Here is a 22,711-nt window from a genome sequence, read left to right on the forward strand (position 1 = left end):
TGTTATGTCCAGGCTACATTTGGTGATAAAGCACTGCTGTGAAACCTCAGTTTTGCCAGAGTGTTTTGAATTCGCTCGAGTCTATTCAAAAATGAGCAGTTTGCTTCATGTGTATGGTAAATACGTTTCTGTGCTCAAAACATAAGCTGTGGAGAAAATTTCCAGGCTGTTCCCATGATTTTTCTACTTTATTTCATCTATCAGCAATGAAAGGTATAATCAAAAATCATTTCAGTTCAGTCACTCACTTGTGTCCAACTCTTTGCGACCCCGTGGACTGCAGCATGCCAGGCTTCCCTGTCCATCACCAACTCCCAGAACTTGCTCAAATTCATGTCCATCAAGTTGGTGATGCCATCCAACCATCTCATCCTCTGTCATCACCTTCTCCTCCTGCCTTCAATCTTGCCCAGCATCAGGGTCTTTTCCAATGAGTCAATTAGTTCTTCTCATCAGGTGGCCAAAGTATTGGAGCTTCAGTTTCAGCATCAGTCCTTCCAATGAATATTCAGGACTGATTTCCTTTAGATTTGACTGACTTGATCTCCTTGCAGTCCAAGGGACTCTCAAGAGTCTTCTCCAGTCCCAAAGTTCAAAAGCATCAGTTCTTCAGCACTTAGCTTTCTTTATGGTCCAACTCTCACATCCATTCATGACTACTGGAAAAACTGTAGCTTTGACTAGACGGACCTTTGTTGGCAAAGTAATGTCTCTGTTTTTTAATATGCTGTCTATGTTGGTCATAGCTTTCCTTCCAAGAAGCAAGCGTCTTTTAATTTCATGGCTGCAATCACCATCTGCAATGATTTTGGAACCCAAGAAAATAAAATCTGTCACAGTTTCCACTGTTTCCCCATCTATTTGCCATGAAGTGATGGGACTGAATGCCATGATCTTCATTTTTTGAATGTTGAGCTTTAAGCCAACTTTTTCACTCTCCTCTTTCACTTTCTTCAAGAGGTTTTTTAGTTCCTCTTTCCTTTCTGCCATAAAGGTGGTGTCATCAGCATATCTGGGGTTATTGATATTCTCCCAACAGTCTTGATTCCAGCTTGTGCTTCCACCAGCCCAGCATTTCTCATGATGTACTCTGCATGTAAGTTCACTTTTATTAACGGGTTTAGTTTCTCATGGCATGCTCTAGTCACTACTTCCTCTTTCTAAACCATAGGGGTTTAAAACACACAATCTTGAGAGTTGAATATAAAGCTTTTTGTTCCTTTTTTAATAATATATTTACTTATTGGGTCTTGGTTTCTTCATGCAGCATCTTTCATCAGGGTCCACAGGCTGTGAAGTGTGCAGGCTCAGTAGCTCTGCAGACATGTAGGGTCATAGTTCCCTGACCAGGGATCCAACCCGCATCCCTTGCATTGTAAGGTGGATTCTTTAACCACTGGGTCACCAGGAAAGTCCCCCAAAGTTTTTTGTTCTTTTACTCACTTTGACTTGCTCTTTCACTTAGTCCATTGAAACATGTCCCTACATTGAGAATTATCATGTAAGACAGAGGCAGGCCTTAAGTCTTTGTCTTGTACGTGTTCTGTCCATGATGTTAAAGTCATAATGAAGTGACTTAAATGAACAGTTCTGAGAAGTGATGCTTCTTGTGCCGCATGTGAATGGGAATACTTCTCTTTTCCTGCTTTCCTGTTCCTTCCTAACAGAAAGCTAGATTTTGGAGACACAGTCCACTGGTGTTAATACAGCTTTCTGGAAAATAGATTTTGATGCATCTAGACATTGCCTAGGCAGTAATGAATTGCCTTACTGCCTGCCTTCTTGCTATCATATGGACAGGTCAACATCAAGTAAAGTAAAAGTTTTCTTTGAGAAAGTTTTTTAAACTATCAAGAGCATGGTTCCCATCCCTGGACTATGGGTGGAGGTAAGAATGCGACTATAGCTGTTTTACAATCCAAATGTGAGCTGTAGCAAGTTTCAAGTGAATGTAAGTTTACATTTGGAGTTTATGTTTTTCACTTGTCAAACTTTTATTATGGGCTTGGAATAACGATTTCACCTGCCGCACACATGGTTCTCCAACATAATAATTTTCTTGATGTTGGGCCAGCCTCTAATGTGAGAGGGGAGCCATCTGATTTTATTTAGACTCATGAAATCCGTAGTTTGCAAACAGGCTGAAGTTCTGCCATAGAGTGGTTAATTATAAAATGTGCTAAGTGAATCTCTCCATCATGAAAGACTCCAAAAATGCTTCCTAAGCTAAAAATCAGGCAGCTCAAAGAGTCAGGGCCAGATAGTCAGCTGGAAGCTTCGGAAGCGGTGGAGACACAACAGTATGGCCGCCTGTGTTTTGCTGCGGTTGGAGCGAGTGCTCTGGTTCTGCTGATCTGCGTGTGACTCTACCCTCGCCATCGATTAGATTAAACGAGGCCATGTTTTGAAAGGCTGCAGAGGCCCTGGAAACACCATAGACCAAAGCCAAGTACACAGAATCAGATGTCAGGACTGGCTGTGAGATGTGAGGTGAAAGGAAGCCAGGATTAAACTTGGTATTTACCCTCAAAACCCATAGCTTTAATCAACATGAACTGTGCATTTTTTTTTTCTATCCGGTTTGGAGCAGTGCCATACTGTGTCTTTCTTGGCCCCCAGATGAAAGGTGGGAATAGGTCTTTGCTCCGTGTCCAGAGGCAGCATTGAAAGATGTAGTGTTAGGATCAGCTGGTTTGTTTTGAAATCAAATCCCAATTCCCCAAGGTTCTAGGGAAAGCCTATGGATTGTCTGCCATGGGTATGGAAAGCCAACAAGTTGAAGGTGACATAAAATAAATATATCACACACAACGTGTAATTTTTTTTTTTCCTTCTTAGGCTTAGAAAATCTCCCCTTGTCTCCCAAACTGAGTGTCTGATTATCAGACACTAGTAATCTAGTGTCAACTAATCAGACACTAGTCATCTAGCATCTGGTAATCAGAATTTATAAAAAACTAGGTAAGACTAGACTACTCGTAAGTTAAAATTATAACAAACCCACGATATCAGTGAGAACAATAAAATTCAGTAACAATCACTGGGCCTTTATATTTGTCAGGCACATTTTCTAAGTACTTTGCAACTTTTATATCCCTTAAGCCTCACAAAATCCCATGAGGTGAGTACTATTAATGAGTCACCCAAGAAAGGAGGATGCTGACGTGCAGAGAAGTCTCTAAACTGATCTAAGGTCAACAACTAGGTATACTGCTTGGGGAAAAGTTAAATCCAATTTATCCGGCTCCAGAGCCCAAAATTTGGACACTGTGCTAGAATGGCTTGTTAGTGTCCCTTTTGAAAGATAGACTTGAATTTGAATCAAAAGGATATTGACACAGCTATTTATAAGGTGAAAAAAATTTGTTTTCTTCCTTCTAAATTACATCATTGATATAACATTTAGCATTTGTGTTTAGGGCTTCCCTAGTGGCTTAGATGGTAAAGAATCTGCCTGCCAATGCAGGAGACCTGGGTTCAGTCCCTGGGTCAGGAAGATCCCCTGGAGAAGGGAATGGCTACCGACTCCAGTATTCTTGCCTGGAGAATTCCACGGACAGAGGAGCTTGGCAGGCTGTAATCCATGGGGTCACAAAGAGTCAGACAGGACTGAGTAACTAACACATCTGTTTTTAAATGGGAGTTTAAGAGTTTTATCACTTCTTTGAAGGATTTGCATTTAAAAAGATGTGTAGGATCCAATTACTGGGGCTCCTGGTTTCCTTCACCAAGGATTCTAGGTCCTGATACCCTGTGAGTTTTTGACTCCTTTCTCAACCCCTGGCAAGACCTTCCTGAACCTTAATAATCCCAGCTGGAAAATTAGGTAAAAATAAAAACATGACCTCATTAAGAAACAGATGCTTCGTGAGCAGGGCTTGCTTAAGCAAACACATGACAGAGCTTCTTGTGACATTTTTTTAGGATGTGATGCTGTGGCCCCATGCCTATTGGCCAGTTCGGGGTCAGGACACAAGAACTTGAAGTTCTGTTTAATTTACAGACCAAAGTTTAGAAAAACAACCCAGTTTCCTTCCTGAGGTTAATATTATAAATCAGCCCTGGTTGTACAGTAATACCTGAGTTGAATAAGAAGCTGAACCAACATTTTCCTGTTAAGTAATGTGTCTTCACCAGGGTGTCCATTATTTCAGATTTTCTGACACCAGATTCATGTGTGAATTTAAGGAGGCAAGATGCTTTTTAAAATCTACATTGTGAATATCCAAGATGAAATTTATTTAATGAAGTGCTGCCTAGTTACCAGTTTTAAAAAATGATTGATGTCCAAAAAAATTACCAGGTGACTAATAGTTTGCTGTTTCTGAACTGACACTTATAACTCAGACTCTTACCCTGCAGACTTTGCTTTGACATAATTTACCCAAAACTCATTTCCTCGGCATAATTCAAATAAACTCTTTGCTGAGGTTACTTTGTGTGATGGGCACTCATTAGCAGGACTGTCATGTTTATGATATGGTTTAATATCTATTAAGAATAGATGGGTATTTTCTACAGAAGCCCTTATAATTTACACCTTGGTTTTTACTAATGATTTCAAACATCAAGATACAGCTGTAAGGGCTGCATCACTTGGGAAAATAATGAATTGGACCCCTGCATCACCGTAAATTTCACTCTGACTTCTGTAACACTTTTTTAAGAAATTTAGTGTATGAATGCCGTTAACAAACTCACCCACTGCCTAACAGTGTTTGGTCTGTAACTGTGTTGGGATTTTATGTGAGAAGTGGCTTCCAATTACATCACTCAAGAATTAAAAGATTCACCAAGAAAGATAGTATTGTAAATAAAGTTGCTTAACTTAGTTAAGGCAAACAAACCTCTCTTAGTTTTTTGCACGTCTCCTGATTACAAATGGTTCCAAATACAAATGCTAATGCTTCCTTGAAGCAAGACTTTGGAACCTCTCCTTTAAACCCAGATTTTGAATTGTGGTCCACAATCCATATCAGCCTTGCTTCCTCACTAGGATTTTCCACATCCTGTTTTAGTAAGGTAGCTTGGTAGAACTTCCTCAAATCTCTTCCCTTACCTTTCAAAACTGCCTTGAATCTTCTTCACTCTGTTCCCATATTTGGCCTAGAGAAAGAAATGTCTCTGTCTTTCCAAGAGAAAGAATTGCCTTTCTCTGTGACTTTCTGGACCCTATCTCCCTAACTCTTCCTTGATCTTGTGCTAAGTCATTTCAGTTGTGTCCAACTCTGTGAGACCCTATGGACTGTAGCCTGCCAGGCTCCTCCATGGAATTTCCCAAGCAAGATTACTGGAGTGGGTTGCCATGTCCTATTCCAGGGGATCTTCCTGATGCAGGGATCAAACGTGTCTCTCTTCCATCTCCTGCATCGGCAGGTTCTTTACCACCAGGACCACCTGGGAAGCCCACCCTTCAACTAACTCTGGTTTGCATTGCTCAAAAAACTCATCATAAAAAAGCCTTTTGATGAAAGCAGTACATTATTTTAGGCGATGTCAACATTTTCTCTGGCACTGTTTTATCTTCTGGGGCACGTGTGTTTAAATCTCAGCTTCACTAATCCTGCTCAAGGCTGCTTGTGGGAGAAGTGCTTAATCTCCAATCCACGCCTGTCATTTTACACATCTCATTTTATGATTTAGGAAGAGATTCTCACTGGAAAAGGCCATCAGTGACATCATGATAAATTGTGGTCAAGCCCTTCAAAACATCCACTTAAAATGTGTTGTTAGTTGCAACAGAACTTTCGAAATTTCCTAGGTTCCAGGCTTTTCTCTGTTAATAAGTGTGTGGTCTCTAAAGTGAGTGTCCCTTGAAAGTAACTTATGCTTTTATATGTATCTCACCATTCTAGGGCTCAAAGACACAGGATGATTTCAGGCTGACGTTAGGTGTCCTAGCTTAATGATGAGGGGAATCACATTTGAGAATGCCATTTCTTTGGCTGTCCACAGCCTTTAGTATGCCTGTCACGTCTCTCCTGAGGAGCGTCCAGACGTCCCGCACATTGTTCTTTCATTTCAATCCCTCTCCAGCTCCTGAAGGGAAGTCACGTGGGTCTTCCCCCTGTGCCCTGGATCCAGCTCCTGTGGCCCTGGCTCCCTATTTCTCTGGGTGCTGAAATGGTCTTCACATTTCTTGTGATTCTCCTTGTCCCGGGGAGAGCATTCCTCTCCCAGCCAGCTGACAGGCTTTCTTCATGGAGAACAGAACATTCATCCTCACTGCAAGGAGTCTCTCTCTCAGTTGACCTGTAAGTGGTCCCTTTCTGACTGACTCTGGGAGATCTTATAAAATTCACTTCTCCTTTCAGCTCTTGCCAAAGTGGAACTCAGATTTGTTCTTGCCCAGAATGACAGTCTTTTCTGATGACTGTCTACCTGTATCTTCAGCAACAAGCAACTACATAGATAAATTAGCAATTCAGAGGCCAAAGAGTCTGCCAAAAGAGTCATTTAAAAAGCCCAGAGCATCTTTTTTTTTTTCTTTCATTTTATTTTTTATTTTTTTTCTCCCAACTTTTTTTTATTAGTTGGAGGCTAATTACTTTACAATATTGTAGTGGTTTTTGCCATACATTGACATGAATCAGCCATGGATTTACATGTGTTCCCCATCCTGAACCCCCCTCCCACCTCCCTGCCCATCCCATCCCTCTGGGTCATCCCAGTGCACCACTTAAGTAATGTGCACTGACAAGCCCCGAGCACTTGTCTCATGCACCCAACCTGGACTGGCGATCTGTTTCACAATTGATAATGTACATGTTTCGATGCTGTTCTCTCAGATCATCCCACCCTCGCCTTCTCTCATAGAGTCCAAAAGTCTGTTCTATATATCTGTGTCTCTTTTTCTGTCTTGCATTACCATCTTTCTAAATTCCATATATATGCGTTGTATACTGTATTGGTGTTTTTCTTTCTGGCTTACTTCACATCCACCTCATTAGAACTGATTCAAATGAATTCTTTTTAACGGCTGAGTAATATTCCATGGTGTATATGTACCACAGCTTCCTTATCCATTCGTCTGCTGATGGGCATCTAGGTTGCTTCCATGTCCTAGCTATTATAAACAGTGCTGTGATGAACATTGGGGTGCACGTGTCTCAGATCTGGTTTCCTCGGTGTGTATGCCCAGGAGTGGGATTGCTGGGTCATATGGCAGTTCTATTTCCAGTATTTTAAGAAATCTCCACACTGTTTTCCATAGCGGCTGTACTAGTTTCCATTCCCACCAACAGTGTAAGAGGGTTCCCTTTTCTCCACATCCTCTCCAGCATTTATTGCTTGTAGACTTTTGGATAGCAGCCATTCTGACTAGCATGTAATGGTACCTCATGAGGTTTTGATTTACATTTCTCTGATAATGAGTGATGTTGAGCATCTTTTCATGTGTTTTTAGACATCTGTATGTCTTCTTTGGAGAAATGTCTGTTTAGAGCTTTGACCCATTTTTTGATTGGGTCATTTATTTTTCTGGAATTGAGCTGTAGGAGTTGCTTGTATATTTTTGAGATTAAGTCTTTGTCTGTTTCTTCATTTGCTATTATTTTCTCCCAATCTGAGGGCTGTCTTTTCACCTTGCTTGTAGTTTCTTTTGTTGTGCAAAAGCTTTTAAGTTTCATTAGGTCCCATTTGTTTATTTTTGCTTTTATTTCCAATATTCTGGGAGGTGGGTCATAGAGGATCCTGCTGTGATTTATGTCAGAGAGTGTTTTGCCTATGTTCTCCTCGAAGAGTTTTATAGTTTCTAGACCAGAGCATCTTAAAATAAATTGCTTTGCTTTCATAATTGATATTTAGCATTATAGGCATCACCATTATGTATAAAAGAAAAAAAATAGAGGTAGTTTCCTCGGCCCCTCAAAGTGAATTTGGTGTTTACCTTGCGGCTTGTATTTAAATCAAATATCTAAAACTTAGCCTCCAGATGAAATGAGTATCTCTTGAGGCAGTAATACACATGCATATGAACAGAGCTTTTATCTAGATACATTTCGAAGAAAAGACTATTACTCCATTGAAAGTGCTAGTCACTTAGTTGTGTCTGACTGTTTGTGACCCAATGGACTGTAGCCCACCAGGCTCCTCTGTTCATGGAATTTTCCAGGCAAAAATATAGGAGTGGGTAGCCATTCCCTTCTCCAGGGGATCTTCCTGACCCAGGGATCGAACCCCAGTCTCCTGCCCTGCAGGTGGATTCTTTACTGTCTGAGCCACCATTGCTCCATTAAATAAATATAAATGTCTTATGAAATAGAGTGCAAAGATCACATTTTTTAAAGTATAAAACCTAGATTCATAATACAGAGGTTCTCTTAGGCCACTTTTTCTACTATGCCAGGGGCGAAAAACCTCAAGTGTGAAACCTCCACACTAATCCCACAATGTTCACTGATAACCTTTCTACATTCTCAATGAGTATTTGATGTACTAAGTAAGTTTTAGCAGTTTCGAATAGAATATGAATGAAAGGTACTATTTTTCTGTGGGTGCGGTGAAACTCAACATACCACCCAAAACTTGGACGAGCTCCTGCCAATCTTCTCTTGCATGTTATTTGGAAGATATTTTATGAACTCCACTGTGAGTTTATGCTGCTGACCAAATAGAACGTGAGTGGTGGTAAGAGGGTTTCCCACAGAGAACCGACTAGCTGAGTAAATGCTATTGAAGTAAATAACTGTATAAATAGTATCAAAATGCAACGCTTAGAAGGTCACCGAGCCCTGGCCACTTAACTTCAACCACAACAGCAAGCAGCTGTTCAGTGGACAATTTTGTTATGAGGTGTTAGTGATTTAACAAGTTGGCCCCAAGTAGTTGGAATTTGGCGTGAAAAATTTCATCTCTGTTGGGTTTTACTGTTGCACACTGGACTTTTTCTTGGCAGAATGGTCAAAGTTCCTGCCTTTGGTATTCAGGAACCCAAGGAGAATGCAGTAATCACTTTTCTATGGTATTTTCCACTTTTTTTTTTTTTTTTTTTTTTGGTGGTGGTTTGTGTAGGGTTTTAAAAAGCTTTGCAAAAAACACTACTAGGGTGTCTTGTTTACTTTTTAGAGTCTCTCCAATCTGTTGTCCTGAATTTTACCACTGAGGTATATACACTACCGTGTGTAAACTAGATAGCTAGTGGGAAGTTGCTGTATCACTACAGGGAGCTCAGGCTGGCGCTCTGTCATGACCCAGAGGAGTGAGATAGGAGAGTGGGAGGGAAGCTCAAGAGGGAGTGGATATATGTGTACTTATAGCTGATTCACACTGCCATGTGGCAGAAACCAACAGATCGTTGTAAAGCAATTATCCCCCAATTAAAAAAAAAGAGCTAAAAAAAACAACAGTATTTTAAATGTGTTATAGAATGTATTATACCTTTAGACTATGTGAAAAGTTAATCTTATGTAATAAAAAAATTTTAGTCAGATTATAAGAATGGGCGTATGTACTCTGCAGAATAATACCTTGCACGGTAGAACGGGAACATCAGTGTGGGGGAACACCAGAGAGTGTGTTTGGTAAACTTAAGCACAAACAACCACCTAACTGAGTGGTTTTAGACAATCACTTCCCTTCTTAGTATTTGTTTTCTCTCCAAGGGCTAACACTTGGTGAGAGTCACATTGGTGCTTTGGACATTTCTTAAATGCAAATGGGTATATCCTCAAGACACACCATTTACTTGTGGAACTAGTGAACATTCCCAACTCACTGAATGACTAAAAGAAATGAAAGAGTGAAGCAAGCTAACGTTTGCATGAAACCAGGAAGTTACTAAGTTCACTTTTTTCTTTTCTCCTCTAGTCATCTCTTATACGGCTACTTATTTACTTGGCCAAGAAAATGGAATCCCTGACCTTCAAATACCATGTATTAAGTGTTTGTAACTTGCAGAACATTGAGTTAAATATAGATTTTCCAGCAGTGGCTGGCGGGGAGTGGAAGAGGGGGATGCTCTCTGATCTCATGGGGCTTGTAGTTGAGCATAGAAGATGGAAAATTAACAACATTCAAAATAATATGTCGTGAGGACTATGACATAATCCCACAGTTGCCTTGCGAATTCTAGATTCTAAATAAGGTCTGTTTCCACATATTCTTGAGCATGTGTGATCCAGATGGATTATGGGAACATCTCATCTAGTGTAATTTTTCAGTTTTCCCCAGAATGTTCACCAGAAGTGACCACTCTGATGACATGCAGCTTTAATTTCCCTGGGGGGAGTCCAGTCTCTGTGTGAAAAAGCAGTTAAAATGAACTCATGTACAATTGGGAGGAGAAGAGTCAAGTACTAGTTTAATTGCCACAGAAAAGCAGATGTGCCAAAATCTCTCATTGTTTGCCCTTCATCTATCCTGTCTTTTAGGACATCTGCTTGGCCTCTCCCATGACGATTCCAAGTTCTGTGAAGAAAATTTCGGCTCCACGGAAGATAAGCGCTTAATGTCTTCCATCCTAACCAGCATCGATGCATCCAAACCCTGGTCCAAATGCACCTCAGCCACCATCACAGAATTTCTGGATGATGGCCACGGTAGGTACAGTTCCCCAGGCTCAGAAACAATACCTCATTGTATCCTCCTGGTGTTCACTTTGCCCTCTAAGACAATGGTTGCTGAGACAGTGTCAGAAAAAGGAACAAGGGGGTCTGTCTACTGGTATGGAATGCCAACATCCTTGGTGGCATTATAGCTATGGTATTTTTTGCTTTTGAATTACTAAGTTCAAAGAGAAGCAGTGTGGGAGACCACACAGAAGGCCTCGCTAGTGCCCTGAAAGCCTGGCTTTTATTCCCTCTTTGACCACACCAGCTTCCTGTGAGAATGTTGGCAGATATCTCATTTCCCTGTTATTAATAGGACTCTCAGAATTATTTGTTACATGCTTATTATAAAGGTATGGTTAGAATGTAAGTGACAATTCCATCAGATTCTCTTTATGGCAGCATAAAACCAAGAAAGGAAGCTCTATAGATCTACACTCACTACAAGACTTGGCTTCACCCTGGCAGCCCGTTTTCCTGAAAGTGGAGTAAAAGCTGCAGAAACAGAAATAGAAAATCAATCTGAACCGTGAGAAAACAGTTTAAGAACTTCAAAAGAAAATCTTTGGCTTTATCCTCTAAATGGAGTTCAAGAGCGCAGCATACTTTATTAAGGTCTATTAAATCTAGGATTAGTGCCGTAAATTATATCAAAATACCAAGGAAGTAACAATTTTTAGAAATAATAAATTCTGACCCTGAAGTAATCTTTGAAACAAGCTATTGCTAATTTCCTAGCATCCCTGTTACCTTAAAATACTGGGAACACAGGCAAATAGATGAGTTAAATTTGGAAGAGATTTCCAGAGACCCCAGAGTTCCAGTTTCTTATATTACATGTGTGTGTGCTCAGTCACTTCAGTCCTGTCCTACCCGTTGACACTATGGACTTTTTTGCGACCCTTTGGACTGTAACCCACCAGGCTTCTCTGTCCATGGGATTCTCCAGGCAAGAATATTGGAGTAGGTTGCTATTTCCTTCTCCAGGGGATCTTCACAACACAGGGACTGAACCCACATCTCCTGCATCTCCTGAGTTGCAGGCAGATTCTTTACCCACTGTGCCACCTGAATGGACATATTCTCATTCCTTTTGCTTTCCTCTTAAAATTTATTTCTTTCTAAAACTGATGGTTGAAGTAAATGGGACAGAAATTCTTGATGATGATAATTGTTTACAAATTTATCTCAGGATATGGTTCAAAGCTGGATAAAGAGAATCTAGGGTAACTATTTTTCCCTAGTTTCACAGCAATTAAAGCTTGATATTTCTGTAATTTCTTAGTGAGTTTGCCATCTTGAGCTTTGGCTGCATAATTACAAAACAATTAGTAAATTCAGTACTTTTCAGACAAAAGGAAATTCTACTATATAGCCTTTTGTTGTCTTATAGCCAAAATGTTCACAGACTCATTTTTGCTATGTTAATGGTGAACTGATAATGCTTTAGCTACTTCCGACTATTTAAATTTCCTGTTCCTGAAAACAATCCCTACCCAGCTTGCTTTAAAATTTCCCTTAACACAAAATAAATGTTCTTTATTAGTTGAAAAGATGGCCTAATATCTCAAAGATTTAGAAATAATTTCAAGAATCGATGTATTAGGTTTATCCTAGACTAATAATAAAGTGGTAATTTTCTGTTTAGTTAGCTCAGTTTAAAATGTTGAGGAAATGCAGAGAGTCCTGAGGTGAATGCTTACCTAATTATCTGCCTACCTATTGATCAAGTCCATATCTAGTAACAGTTCTTCTTAGGTGGAATCTTAGTTCCCACTCTTAGGTTACTTTTACTGTTGTTTTTTTTTTTTTTTTCAGCTTTTGTGAATATGGAATAACATTAATATTTTATTTTAGAATCCCACATTACACATTCCAAAAGGTTGAGCTAAACTTTGAATCACTAAATGAACAGATTTAGTTGCTAAGGCAGCAAATACTTATGGCTAAAATGGGACCAACTTTTTTTTTTTTTTCCCTGTATAAGTATTAGGTCAGCTAATTACAATGCTGTGCAAAATCTTGTTCCTTATTGCCATATTTCTGGAATGATTCATTTATTTCATGTTTGTGGAATTCATGATTTTACTTTCCATGCAGTAAAGATGCTTCCAGTATTGTTTTCACTTTCTAAATCTCATTTCTGTATTTAAAAGAGTCTACACTCAGATTTTTTAAAATTTTACAACAAATTTTATACACCTTTCTGCATCTGCTCCAAAGGATCTCCTGGTAGATAACCACCAAACCGTACTTTTACTAGAAATAGATCTCATTCATTTGCACCGAGAAAATCTTATCTAACTTTTCCATCTATATGTTAATTAAATAAATAAATTTCATTACCAACATTTGTTGGACAGGAAATTCTCATAATATAGTCAATCATTCATTCGTTTCATCAAAACCTAGACTCTCTCACTTTTGAATGTTGAGTAAGCAGTTTTGTGTTTTAGCTAACCCTTCAACCCCACCTCGCCCACCAAAAGAAAACTGATTTTATGATGAGTCTAAAAAAGGCACTGTAGCTGTGACACAGTGGCAAGATCAATTATATTCATTTCAAACCTAACCTATGCACGCTCAGTCATGTCCGACTCTTTGCAACCCCATGGACTGTAGCCCGCCAGGTTCCTCTGTCCATGGGATTATCCCAGCAACACTACTGGAACGGATAGCAATTTCCTTCTTCAGGGGATCTTCCTGATCCAGGGGTCAAACCCGAGTCTCCTGTGTCACATGCGGATTTTTTACCGCTGAGCCACCAGGGAAGCATTCATTGAAAAACAGAGACAGAATCAAAGCTACAATACTCTATGTAGCACTGTCATTTAAGCGTCACTTTAAATACCTTAATAACTTTTAGATTGCAACCAAAAACTGACTTAAGTCTGTTCAACTGAGAGTGTGGCGATAGGAATTAGTCAGCGGGATTTTGAGATTGTGGCCGTTCTGACATTTCAACTTCAGAGCTTAGGAGAGCATCAAGAGGACCGTCAAAGCCCAGGACAATGGAAAGACAAACAAAAGCAAACAAACACACATCTTTGTTAGAAGACTAAGCTGATGTCATGAAACCATATCATCAAACCTTCCTTTTCCGTCTACTCATAGGGAACTACTTGCATGCAGACCCCATTCATTCATGAAATGGAATGCAGTAGGAGTGAAATGGTTCTGTTTTTCTGTTCTGATTTTCTAGGCCACTGACAATTTAGGGCTTCCCTCATAGTTCAGTCGGTAAAGAATTTGCCTGCAATGCAGGAGACCCAGATTCGATTCCTGGGTTGGGAAGATCCCCTGGAGGAGGAAATGGCAACCCACTCTAGTTTTCTTGCCTGGAGAATCCCATGGACAGAGGAGCCTGGCGGGCTACAGTCCATAGGGTCGCAAAGAGTCGAACACAACTAAGCGACTTAGCACACACGCATGCAGAGTACCTAGAACATCCATTTATGTAATTGCTTACCTGTCTCCTTCCCACCTCCAGCAATGCTGGAGAAATGAGTCCTTAGAGTGCAATTTAATTTGTATCATTTGAGTTTTTTTTAAAAGTATTAGCCATAAGTAGCTAGACACGTGTAGCACTCTACCACTGCCAGATTTAAATTTATTAATATTTATTAATATTGAGTGCTTTCTGATTTAGTTCCAACAAGAAATGCACAGCAATTAGGTTATGATTGAAAATTCAGTTTGCACACTCTAAAATAACTGGGCCTGCAAATTTGTGATTCAGAAAGGAAGAAGTCATGTCTTATGGGGGACCTTCCCCCCACCCACAACCCCAGCCTGGCCAAGATACTTGTAACTTTCTGCCGTGTTTATACAACCTAGCTCTAGGCAAATTGGCTTAGGAGTATGATCCTCAAAAATAAAGGTAAGCACTGGCAGAGAAATTGCTTAGCAGAAGCAAGTTATTAAATTTCCTTTCTCAAATGCTTAATAATCTTGAAGCCAAAAATAATAGCCGTGTCCCCTGGATCCCTGAGTCCCCAGTGCCAGGTGATGAGAAAGGGTCACTGCCTAAGCAGATACAACTCAAGCACACCCAAGACACAGGCTGCTAAGGAAAAGCTATAGACATCTTTGAAAAATTCATATTTAAAGAACTAAGTTTGCAGCCACTTACTGAACACACAACTTTGGAGAAAAAGTGGTATTAAAAAGCCATTCTCTTAATCCTTTGTAAGTATAGATAGTAGAGGTCATAATATGATCTTAACATTTGGTTTTTAAGGTTTTATGAAATTCAAAGCCCACTATGGTAGCCTCTAGATTTTTCACAGTAAATATGCTAACAGAGTGCAAGTAAGACATGAATTTTAACTCCACAGTGACCTCTGTTTAAAAAGCTAATCTTCATCCCCAAACACAGAGAATTTTTAATCGAAATTTCCATGGCATAACACCTGCTAAACAATGTACTAATACTTCTCACAGTTTCACAAACAGATCTCTTGAATTACCTTGGCCAGCAAGTAATGTCTGTGCCTTTGTCATCACCCAAGTTAAAGGGCTTCCCTAGTGGCTTCCCTTTAGCTCAGATGGTAAAGAATCTGCCTGCGATGCAGGAGACCTGGGTTTGATCCCTAGGTTGGGAAGGTCTGCTGGAGAAGGTAATGGCAAGCCACTCCAGTATTCTTGCCTGGAGAATCCCATGGACAGAGGAGCCTAGAGGGCTATAGTCCATGGGGTTGCAAAGATTTGGACATGACTGAGCAACTAACACTACTACTAGTGGCTCAGTAGTAAAGAATCCTCCTGCCAATGCAGGAGACGTGGGTTTGATCCCTGGGTCAGGAAGATACCCTGGAGAAGGAAATGGCAACCCACTCCAGTACTTTTGCCTGCGAAACCCTATAGACAAAGGAGCCTGGCAGGTTACAGTCCACGGGGTCACAAAAGGGTCAGAAACGACTTAGGGACTAAACAACAAGCAACAGGTTAGTTTATCCATCACTGAACCCATGATGTATCAGTGTCTCTTTTAATGTTAGACATTCAAATAAAGACCTCAAAGAAGAGTTACAAGACCAGAGAAATGATGATAAAGAAAAGAGTTTGTAGTGTTATGGGGGTTCTTTGAATGAGTTTCATTAGGAATATTAATTTATTTCTCCTAGACCAAGAATGTTTGGGCCACTGTGTGTGTGTTGGGGGTGGGGGTGGGGGGCGGGCACACTACTCGGCTTGCAGGATCTTGGTTCACTGACCAGGGATCCAATCCAGGCCCCTGGCAGTGGAAGCATGAAATCCTAACCACTGGGCCACCAAGGAATTTTCTATTTGGGTCAATTCTTAATTTCATGTGTGTGTATTAAAAAGGAAGAGAAGATAGAAATAACTACAGTGCTAGAAATGGGGGGGGGGGGGTAGAAAAAGAACAACCGACCTTCATGTGATAATTTTCATTAATCATTAATATGAAAGACGAACAGTGACACCAGTCAGATATAAAAAAGAAAGACTTTTCTGCTCCATTTCCTGGAGACCTGACATACTTTCCATCACCCAAAAATGTATTTTATGGCCATGGGGTATGACCACATTATTCTCTTTATTTGTTCATCACAAATCACTGAGTCTTACTTTTTAAACTTTTCACCTTACTTAAAGCATTTAATTTAACATGGATAGTGAAAACAAATTTGCAATGTGCACACATTTTCATTATCTTTACATAGAATGTTAAGACAGAAGAAAAGAAGGAAGGAAAAGAGATGGGGAAAGAAAAGGAAAGAAGAACTTGGCGATTTTATGGAGCAAATAAATAGACAAAATGTTGGCAGCGAAGCCCAGATGGGATTTCAGGCTAAGATAAATCTTGAAATATGTAAAGAGATGGTTGAGAATAAAAGTAATGGCGATTAAGAAAAGTCAGCAATAGACTGAACACTTTTAGAGGTCAATATAAATGGTATTAAAAGACTGATCAATTTCCTTGTCACCTCTCCCCAAATTGTACACATTTTTTAGATGAAAGATGTATATCCAATCCTCTGTTACTTAGATCTTAAATATTTCATATCGTGAGACGCAGAATCAAACTGTATTTTTATTTTTTTCTTGTTCCCTGGCCCCAGTCTGCCATTTGGTGGCGCTGTCTATACCTATTTTATCACCAAATGACATGTCAACGAATAAATGAAATTGATCGACTGTAGATTTCAGTGTTATCAGAAACTAATGCAGCAATAAATCCTAATGTTGACAACATTAAAGTCATAAGTAAAAGGCAAATCTGAATAAAACGGTTTTTTTTTTTTTAAGCAAGAACAGCTCCTCTCCAAATGACCTCTAAGGGAAAACCACAGAGCTAAATATGTTGTTTTTTTCTTAATAGTCAAGCAAATATGTTACACATTTTTAGAACTTTTATACTTTGGTATTGAGCTTCATAGGCTTCCCTGATGGCTCAGTGGGTAAAGAATCCACCTGCATTTCAGGAGACACAGGAGACACGGGTTCGATCCCTGGATCAGCAAGATCCCCTGGGGAAGGAATTGGCAACCCGCTCCAGTATTCTTGCCTGAAAAATCCCACAGACAGAGGAGCCTGGCGAGCTACAGCTCAAAGGGTGGCAAGCAGTCAGACATGACTGAGCATGAGACACACATCGAGCTTAAATAAAGAGGGACCACATCTTGACGCCAGTTTCCAATCGCCTTGTCCATTTCTTTCCACAAGCCATCTGCCAGGGAGGTTGAAAGGTGTCAGTGCCATATCCATGGGGAGGTGATGAGTTGTTTTGACTTGGGGAAAAGCGATGCCGACCCATGCCACAGGCACCCACACGTGTTAAATACTTCCCAGCTGGTATTCAGTCACCCAGTGTTACACTTTGTGATTTTCAGTGAAAAAAAAAAAAAAAAGATTCGTCAACCAGTACTTTGGAAAAGCATTCTTGATGGCTCAGAGATCTGTTGACAGTCTTCTTCCGTCATCAATCCACTAAGCATTCTCTGCTATACACAAGGCTGTTTTTTATGTAAGCAGGAAGATAATGCTTTTCCTGGAGTCCAAAGGGCCTCATCGCACTTTATCTTCTAAACAAAGCTTAGTGAGGTTTGACAATCATTCCTTCCTATTGACTTGCTGTTGATGTTTTTCTTTTAGCTTGATGTTTTTCTCCCAAAGTTCTATTTGGCTGGATAGTAAGTTTTAATGCTTTTTCTGGCCTGCCTTAAGAAGCTTTACCTCTTCAAAAGTTCTGGCTCAGAAGTTAAATAGGAACTTTGCTCTTTATTCATTTTCATATAATGCCTCCATCACAGATTGACAAATTTCAAGGTATTCGCTTTGAAGAAACTTGAGCATAGTTGTAAAAACATTTGCAGTGTACTTAAAATGTGCTGAATATTCCATTTCTCAGTGGAAAATAGGATTTAAACATGGTTTTCTTTTGTTGGATAAAAAGAATAACTCAAAATAAATCTGAAATGTTGTTAAATATGTTGGGCATAGTACCAGTATGATTGTTTTATGTTTTTCTGGTCACCCCTTAATTGCCCCTCCAGTGTCACAGTGAGAAAAGCAACATTTCATAGATCTTGAAAATAAATTAAGGACAGTGAACTAATTTGGCCAAGAACACTCAGCCATTTAGTCTTTTGCCAGAATTAGACTTTAGACCGGGTGTTTCTACCATTAGGCCTGGTGTTACCGTTTAAAGGATTCGTACACATGCCTGCCCTTTAGCAATAAAATAAGCAGCCTATCCACATGGTAAGCAGAGTCAGGTTTGTATATGATGAGAAGAGCAGGCTCTGAGCATAAAGCCCTAATAGCTATGAGACCTTAGGTAACTGATCCTTAGATCTTCAGTTCCTCAGTTTCCTTATCTCAAAATAAAGAAAATAATGCTCGTTGACCAAAAATTCTGTTCCAGTTTTTCCATAACATCTATGGAAAACAACACAAATGAACTTCTTGGCCAACACAACAGAATCTGCTACATAGAATTCTCCTAAAAATTGAATAAACTGATACATTAAAAGAACTGAAAAGAGTGTCCTGCTAAGTTGCTTCGTTGCTGCCTGACTCTGTGTGACCCTGTGAACTGTAACCTGCCAAGCTCCTCTGTCCACAGAATTCTACAGGCAAGATTACTGGAGTGGGTTGCTGTTCCCATCTGCAGGGGATCTTCCCAACCCAGGGATCAAACCTGGGTCTCCTGTATTGCAGGTGAATTCTTTACCATCTGAGCCACCAGCGAAGCCCCAAAAGAGTGTCAGTGTATAACAAATATTCATCATTTTTAGTGTATAAATAATCAGTGTGTAGATCCTAAAATCAAGTAAATAGAAAAGTACTGAAACTGAAAGACAATATGTAAGCTCCTATACAAACTGAGGAAATTAACGGAGTTAACTCACTCAGAAGGAATTTCTTAGGGAAGCTTTCGGGGAAGGGGAGGTGTAGTTTAGCTTCTGAGTTTGCACTGTCTGTGTGTCAGCTTCTACTGACTCCCCACTCCCTTTCTGACTGCCCCATCACTGTGTACCAGACACCCTCCAAGGACCCAACAAATACCAATTGCATTCAACAACTGACACAAAGGGGAGAAAAGGAGGTGAAGAGTGACAAAGCGGGCTCAGTCCCAAGTTATCAGAGATATTTTCCTTTCTTTTCCCACTGCTCTAATACGTGGTGCCTGAAAGCTCTTCATTAAAATGCTTTCAGTCTAAGAGAAAGACTTGACTGACTTTGCTTCCTTCAGCTTATCAGGCCTGAAGGGGTGGATCTGGGTCATTTTTCTGTATTCCCAAATATCTGGTATGTTTGGTAGAACACGGTACATGCTAAGCTTATTGAGTGCAGCAATGACCGCGGCATCTCATTGTTCTTTATTTATGGAATTAATGGAAAGGTAACGTGGATGGGGGATGAGTGCATGAAAAAGAGGTAAGAATTGGGGCTGGTGTGGACAAAGGGGTATAGACAGGGCGCAAGGACAAACTCTCTTTCTCAAAGTTGTGAACACAACTTTGTCATTATTGTTGTTTTTGTTGTTGTGACACCCAGGTGGCACTAGTGATAAACAACCCGCCTGCCAGTGCAGGAGACATAAGAGACACGGGTTCAACCCCTGGGTCAGGAAGATCCCCTGGAGGAGGGCATGGCCACCCACTCCAGTATTCTTGCCTGGAGAATCCCATGGACGGAGGAGCCTGGTGGGCTACAGTCCATGGGGTCGCCAAGAGTCGGACACGAGTGAAGTGGCTTAGCACACAGCACACACACAGTTATTATACCCACTTTCTGATTTCCGCCAGGTCCATCCCAGTTTCTGTTAGTCCCTCAGCACGATGGTTATTTTCACAGCTAATCATTGCAAACTTTTATTTTATCAAATAAAATTCACTGCCATCATTATGATGCCATCATTATGGATACCCCAGGGCACATCATCCATCAGAAATCCTGGTGAGTGTTGGCGAGTTCATGGAGGCGCCCAGCCTCGTCCAGAGAGTCCCCTTGCCAGGGATCTGGGAATGTGATGTGTCTCCACACCAGCCAGAGTCTTGCCTGTTTAGAGCCATCATTTTCAAAGTTGGAAACAGAAACTCCAAACAGTGGCCAATCTTGGTTGTTCTTGTAGGTAACTGTTTGCTGGACCTACCACGCAAACAGATTCCGGGCCCCGAGGAGCTCCCGGGCCAGACCTACGACGCCAGCCAGCAGTGCAACCTGACCTTCGGGCCAGAGTATTCCGTGTGCCCCGGCATGGACGTGTGTGCCCGCCTCTGGTGCGCCGTGGTGCGCCAGGGCCAGATGGTGTGCCTGACCAAGAAGCTGCCGGCCGTGGAGGGAACGCCATGTGGGAAAGGGAGGATCTGCCTGCAGGGCAAGTGTGTGGACAAAACCAAGAAAAAATATTATTCGGTAAGTGCTTTTCTTGTCACGCAAGGCCCGAGCCCCAAGGGCTGAAGTACATTCCTGTGACATGTGGAGGGGACCATCCCCAGAAGGCTCTGCTTCCTAGTTAAAATATTTTTCCTTGAGGGATCTATTTACCGCTTCCTCTTTTACCCACAGGAGTCATCCTCAGCTGTCAATTACTGGAGAAAATGCCAGTCTCGGGTTATACCCAGTAATAAATAAGTAGAGAGCCCAGATTCTGTCTCATTGAGACCACAAGTAGGGCCCCCGAGTCACTGCTTGGAGTTTGTTTTCAAACTGCTCCAGTTATTGGAACACATTTGTTTCAATTCGGGAAGGAAATCCCAGTGGAGCTGACAGATGATCCTCAGGCATACTTGCTCAGCTCCAAAATGGTCGTGTTTTCCCCCTCATTGTGTGCCTGCCGCATGCTTAGTTGCTCAGTCGTGTCCGACTCTTTGCAAACCCACGGACTACAACCAGCCAGGCTCCACTGTCTGTGGGATTCTCCAGGCAAGAATACTGGAGTGGGATGCCATTTCATTCCTCAGGGGATCTTCCCAATCCAGGATCAAACCCAGGCCTCCCACCTTGCATCTGAGGCCATGGCAAGTTCATCTAACTTCAGGAACTAAAATAACCACACCTGCTGCAGGAAGGCACCCCACCTCCCTCCCTGTATACCCAGTCCAGCTTCAGGTCAGCTCCCACCAGCTTCACTTTCCAGCAAAGCATCGGCTCCTTCTCACTTGCAACATTTTCAGAGTCCCTGGAAGACCTTTGCCATGGGCACATTGCTTGTGCCTTTCAAGGCTTACCACCCAAGCTACCAGTCTCAGATACCCTGACACAGACACCCTGAACCATGCAACCAGAGGAGGTTCTTCAGGAATGCCCTTGACAAAGCAGTTTCTAATATCTTCCTTTTGGCATCTCTCGGCTTCCTGCTGCAGCGTTTCCAGAGGAATCAACCTGGGATGTCATAATAGGGCTTCATTCCCTGTGGCATGGGTCCATGTGATTGGATGCTATTAGTGTCTGCCCTGTTTCCTTTCTACTGGGTGTTAGGAAGTCAAGCTCAGGTCAGATATGTTTACATGTGACAGATGGGCTGTGTGATGTCTGCAAAGGGACTGCAGAACTTGAGCGCTCAAGAGGGAGAAAAGATGGAAGCATAATCAGCCTGGGATCATGCAGCTTCTTTAGCATCACACAATTCTTTAAAGATGCAAGGTCAGAGTGGACACAGAGTGAACCATGATTCGGTGGTGACGGACAGAAATGCACAGCATCAGAAGGTCCTCGCAGCATGCTCAGTACTTCAGGCGAAGTCTTCAAACCCTCTGGGCTTCCCAGGTGGCTCAGTGGTAAAGAATGCACCTGCCAGCACAGGAGCTGCAGGAGACACGGGTTTGATCCCTGAGTCAGGAAGATGCCCTGCAGGAGGAAACGGCAACCCACCCCAGTATTCTTGGCATGGACACGGAATAATCCCACGGACAGGGGAGCCCGTGGTGGGCTACAGTCCATGGGGCCACAAGGAGCTGGACAAGAATGAGTGACCAAACACATACCCATTCAGATCCTCTAGTGCTGGGGCCGGGGGCAGGGGGCAGAAAAGGTGGATTGTTTAGAATTGGAATCGCATTGCAATTTCAGAGTGTTCAACATCTGTGACCGTGTTAAACTCAAGAGATGATCATGTCTTATCTGCGATGACGTTTCCGCTGAGTCATTGCATGCAAGTGATTTCTAAATGTACATTTTGAAAGTTGTCCACCCTTCTGAGTAAAATATCTCCTGTTTTCTGTTTTAGACATCAAGCCACGGCAACTGGGGGTCCTGGGGGTCCTGGGGCCAGTGTTCTCGCTCGTGTGGGGGCGGAGTGCAGTTTGCCTACCGCCACTGCAATAACCCGGCGCCTAGGAACCACGGCCGCTACTGCACCGGGAAGAGGGCGATCTACCGCTCTTGCAGCGTGACACCCTGCCCGGCTAATGGTACGCGGCTCCCAAGAGTCAGCAACCACCATAGATCCAGTGTCATTTGTATTCTGGGGCTTCCTTGGTGGCTCAGTGGTCAAGAGTCTGCCTGCCTATCCAGGAGACATAGGTTCAATTCCTGGGTCGGAAAGATCCCCTGGAGGAGGGAATGGCTCCAGGATTCTTGCCTGGGAAATCCTCTGGATAGAGGAGCCTGGTGGGCTACAGTTCATGGGGTTACAAAAGAGTCAGGCACAACTTAGCAACTGGACAACAACAATTTTTATTCTAGCAGTC

At 41.6% G+C, this 22,711-nt stretch overlaps 1 protein-coding gene across 1 annotated transcript in view; it reads left to right on the forward strand.

Moving 5' to 3' along the window:
* ADAMTS5 (ADAM metallopeptidase with thrombospondin type 1 motif 5) overlaps nt 1-22,711 on the forward strand; it is a 57,815-nt gene that overhangs the window by 17,458 nt on the left and 17,646 nt on the right. The window contains exons 4-6 of the mRNA XM_043892708.1: nt 10,371-10,538; nt 20,152-20,435; nt 22,249-22,432. Coding sequence (XP_043748643.1) covers nt 10,371-10,538; nt 20,152-20,435; nt 22,249-22,432 — 636 coding nt within the window. The remainder of the gene's footprint in view (nt 1-10,370; nt 10,539-20,151; nt 20,436-22,248; nt 22,433-22,711) is intronic.

Source organism: Cervus elaphus, chromosome 31, assembly GCF_910594005.1.
Source record: "Cervus elaphus chromosome 31, mCerEla1.1, whole genome shotgun sequence".
Lineage (NCBI taxonomy): Eukaryota > Metazoa > Chordata > Mammalia > Artiodactyla > Cervidae > Cervus > Cervus elaphus.